The sequence below is a fragment of the Neomonachus schauinslandi genome, chromosome 8, assembly GCF_002201575.2.
Source record: "Neomonachus schauinslandi chromosome 8, ASM220157v2, whole genome shotgun sequence".
NCBI classification, from domain to species: domain Eukaryota; kingdom Metazoa; phylum Chordata; class Mammalia; order Carnivora; family Phocidae; genus Neomonachus; species Neomonachus schauinslandi.
The window spans coordinates 45,730,822-45,734,977 of NC_058410.1; the positions used below are offsets into that span (position 1 = coordinate 45,730,822).

At 46.6% G+C, this 4,156-nt stretch overlaps 1 protein-coding gene across 1 annotated transcript; it reads left to right on the forward strand.

Moving 5' to 3' along the window:
* Positions 1-622: 622 nt before the first annotated feature.
* On the forward strand, positions 623-3,908 carry TSPYL1 (TSPY like 1). Its single transcript, XM_021693376.2, has one exon. The coding sequence runs from the start codon at positions 716-718 to the stop codon at positions 2,015-2,017; it is 1,302 nt and encodes a 433-aa protein (XP_021549051.1). The 5' UTR covers positions 623-715; the 3' UTR covers positions 2,018-3,908.
* Positions 3,909-4,156: the final 248 nt, after the last annotated feature.

Here is a 4,156-nt window from a genome sequence, read left to right on the forward strand (position 1 = left end):
GGCCACGAAGCAAGATTCAGCGAATTGACCCTGGTTTAACTCCTGCAGACATTATGTAGCACAAACTCTTCTTTGAGGCAGAGTATAAATTTAGAACTAGCAAGGAATACTATGCGTCACTTTAGTGGTAAAAAGACGCGGAGTAATTTTTTTTCCCCAGTAATGTTAGAGGCCAGTCATTTCTACCTGAGAAAAGAGAAACAATTTGCTATTCAAGTTAGTTTAAAAATAAAGAGGTTTTTGCTCCTGGCTATTACAGGGTAACAAGGAATAGATTTACCTTCCTGCCTGAAAAATACTTAGGCAAAACCAGTAAAACATGTTTTCAGACAACAACTGGCAATGTAGTGCTGTGATCGCTACAATTACCCCAGCTTACATGCTGGAGGCAGTTTCCAGAGGCATCGCAGGGAGGGTCCTCACTGCCTTCAGTCTCTGAGTCCGAAATACATTTATTAACGTAAGTCAAATGACGGCTTCACCCCACTAAATTCACAGAAGTGAAACTACAACAAGCTAGGACGGCAGGCAAGGGCGGAGCAAAAGCAGCGACTTCTCGCATTCTGGTGGGATATACGGCCCTGACGTCAGACGTCAACCTCGCGGAGACGCTCGCGAGATTAGAGGGTGGGTGGTGCCAACCCCCGGCTGGCGAGCGGGTGGCTTCTGTGAGGAAAACAGCCGTTAATCTACCGTTGGTCAGGCTGCTGCTGACATGAGCGGCCTGGCTGGGGCTGAGAGGTCCCTTTTCCCCCAAACCGGCAGTCTCACGATTCCCGACCGTGCCCCAGAAGACCTGGACCCACGCCAGTGCCTGAAGCTCCGTGAGGACACCGAGGTGTCGCAGGTGATGGCGGAGCCGGGTGCGGGAAGCTTGAACACGGTCGCGCTCCCACCGCCTCAGCTTCCAGAGGAGCGGGGAGCCTTCCACGCCCCCGGGGGCTGTGGCCACCCTGCCCAGATCCGAGGCGGTGGGCATCGCGGTTTCGCAGCGACCGAAGCGGGGCCGGCGGAGGCTCCGCCTCTCACGGAAGGCCTGGAAGCTGTGTCGGTGTCCGTGGCAACGGACAACAGCCTGAAAAATGGCTGTCAGAGTGGAGAGCCGCGCGGCTCAGGTGGGGAGAAGCCAGAGGGGCCGGGGTCTGAGGTGGTGGCAGAGGTGAAGGCCAAGGAAGTGGAGCCTGAGAAGTGCGCCATTTTCTCGGTAGCAGTGGATGAGGAGGTGGTGAAGGAAGAAGTGAAGGAGGAGGAGGAGGAGGTGGTGGTGGAGCAGAAGATGGAGATAGAGAAGCAAGTAGGTGAAGAAATAGAAATGATTGAGGAAAATAGAGTGGTAGAGGAGGTGAAGGAAGAAGCAGGGCCCCGACCCTTGAATATGGATCTCCGCATGAACCCCCTGGAAGCCATCCAGTTGGAACTGGACACTGTGAATGCTCAGGCTGACAGGGCCTTTCAGCAACTGGAGCATAAATTTGGGCGGATGCGTCGTCACTACCTGGAGAGGAGAAACTACATCATTCAGAATATCCCGGGCTTCTGGGTCACTGCCTTTCGGAACCACCCCCAGCTGTCCCCCATGATTAGGGGCCAAGATGCAGAGATGTTAAGATACATAACCAATTTGGAGGTAAAGGAGCTCAGACACCCTAGAACTGGCTGCAAATTCAAGTTCTTCTTTCGAAGAAACCCTTACTTCAGAAACAAGCTTATTGTCAAAGAATATGAGGTCAGAGCCTCTGGCCGAGTGGTGTCTCTTTCCACTCCAATCATATGGCGCCGGGGCCATGAACCCCAGTCCTTCATTCGCAGGAGCCAAGATGTCGTCTGCAATTTCTTCACCTGGTTTTCAGACCACAGCCTTCCAGAGTCTGACAAGATTGCTGAAATTATCAAAGAGGATTTGTGGCCAAATCCACTGCAGTATTACCTGTTGCGTGAAGGAGTCCGTAGAGCCAGACGTCGCCCAATAAGAGAGCCAGTAGAGATCCCCAGGCCCTTTGGATTCCAGTCTGGTTAATCTCAGCCTTTGGAAATACTGCACAAGGTCCCCTACCACCTCTTGCTGGACCTGTGCTTGGACAACAGAAATGGGTATGCCTTCTGCCTTTTTTTTTTTTTTTTTCCCTTTCCTGACATTTCTACAACCTTTTTCCTCTGGACATTGTTTTCTCAACCTCAAGATTGAGACTTTCAAGGCCATGCTCCTCCATTTCCACATGGCCTTCATGCCATTCTGCATTACTATCACATGCTGCATGGTCATGATTTACATTAACTCCTAGGCCAAGCTGTAAATTGCATTACCTTTATCTGCACTGCATGGACCCTGTTTGTTTCCAGGGCCTTTGGTCTGGCTCTTAGCAGCTGGAATTCCAGCTTTGCCTTTAGTACAGGCACGTAGCCTGTGGACAGTTGTGGGATAGAGAGAGCAGCAGTGTGCCACTTGGTCTATGTGATTTATGTAACTCCATTGCTCTTGCACCTCTGGTCACCTCCTACTGCCTACTACTGGCTATGCCCACCCACTTTGGGCTCCTCCCTACCTTGCAGATAATTGTCAGCCCTCCTGTCTGGTTTCTGGTAGACCAGAATCTCTAGAACTGCTGGTGGACCCAGGTTTCCTGCCAGCACACAAAAGACCCTTCCATTCCTCTCCCCAAAAGACCTCCTTGATTCCTCACCCCCCTCTTCCCTCCATCTCCATGATCCAGAACACTACTGTCAAGCTGGTGATCGAGCTAGTGACAAGTTAGACCTTATTCTTATGGCCAGAGTAAGGATGGTGTCCATTCTAACTACCAGGTTTTCTCAGCCTCAACTAGTAAATTCACACAAAACTTAGGTATACCTCTTGTGCCTCCTCTCCTTACCTTGAACGCGATTAAATGCCAGGGTGGCAGTACACTTTTTCTCCATCTGTCTCCTGTCTCTTAAAAAAAAAAAAAAAGCTCAAAAGCGTCTGCAAAAGCAGTCCTTTTAGTTTAATTTGGCTTTAGCTCTTCATTATTTCCAGGGACAGGTTGTCCTGTAAAATAGATTGCTGGAGCTCTTATTTCCCTCTGCTCTCTTCCCCACCCTCCACCCCCTTTAGTGACACATAGAGCGTTTAAAGGGAGACAGATCTAGTTCTTGGTGGATGGAAGAACCAGAGATTGTGTTGGGTGCCCTAAGCGGGGAAAACTGAACAGAAGACCACAGGCAAAAATGAGCAAGATAAAAATTGCGCTAAGATTAAGACTGGCTGACAGAGCCTTCAAGGAAGAGATTTTCTCTTTCAGTGGTAATGGGAGGAGAAATAGTTTTTCTCAGGATTTCCATGGGAGAATTGAAAGGGATTGGAGTGTTAAGTGTATTGCCTAGAGAAGAGTTCTTTAAAGAAACAAAGCAACTTTGGGTGCTTTCTCTTGTTTTCATTTGATTTAATTTATTCAGAAGATTGATACTGTGTTTTTTGTTTTTTTGGTGTTTAGTAAAATAACATTTTCTATTTCTGCTTACTGGGAAAATTGAGCGATATAGGCTTTCTTTTTGCTTTCAATTGGGAATATTTGGAAAAAATAACAGTTTTACTTTCCTGTAAGATATAGAGACTTAAATGAATATGAGAGTTTTCAACTTCTTGTTTCTGTTAAAACTGTATCCTTAGAAATATAATTTGTGTAATTTGATTTTGTTAGAATCTGAAGGCTGGAAATTGCTGTTCTCATGGAAGAATAACCTACAAAAGATGTTTGCTTGATTGTCTTACTTGATAATTTATCCTGGTAACAACTTAGTAATTGATGTGTTTTTTTTTTTTTTCCTAAATATAAATACTTGTGAGATTGCTCTGTCAAATTGGAAATGTAACATTGCCATATTTGTTTTTCCTTATATGCGTCCTAGTAAAATAAAAGCATGTTACTCTGCTAGATTTCTTATTTTTCACTCCGCCCATAAACATGCGTGAAGAAATTGTTCAAAATAACAACAGATTATAGAATTTAAAGTTCTAAAAATGGATACAACAGACATTATCCCAAAAGTAAGGAACTAGGGCACACTGCTGTACCTTGCAAGGTTGGGAGGATTGTTGCTATGGGTTTGGCTTTAAAATGTTAACAGGGCGCCTGCCTGGGTGGCTCAGTTGGCTAAGTGGCTGCCTTTGGCTCAGTTC

Bases quoted from the DNA above. Each gene is read 5' to 3' on its own strand.
- TSPYL1 (XM_021693376.2), top strand. From the start codon at position 716: ATGAGCGGCCTGGCTGGGGCTGAGAGGTCCCTTTTCCCCCAAACCGGC.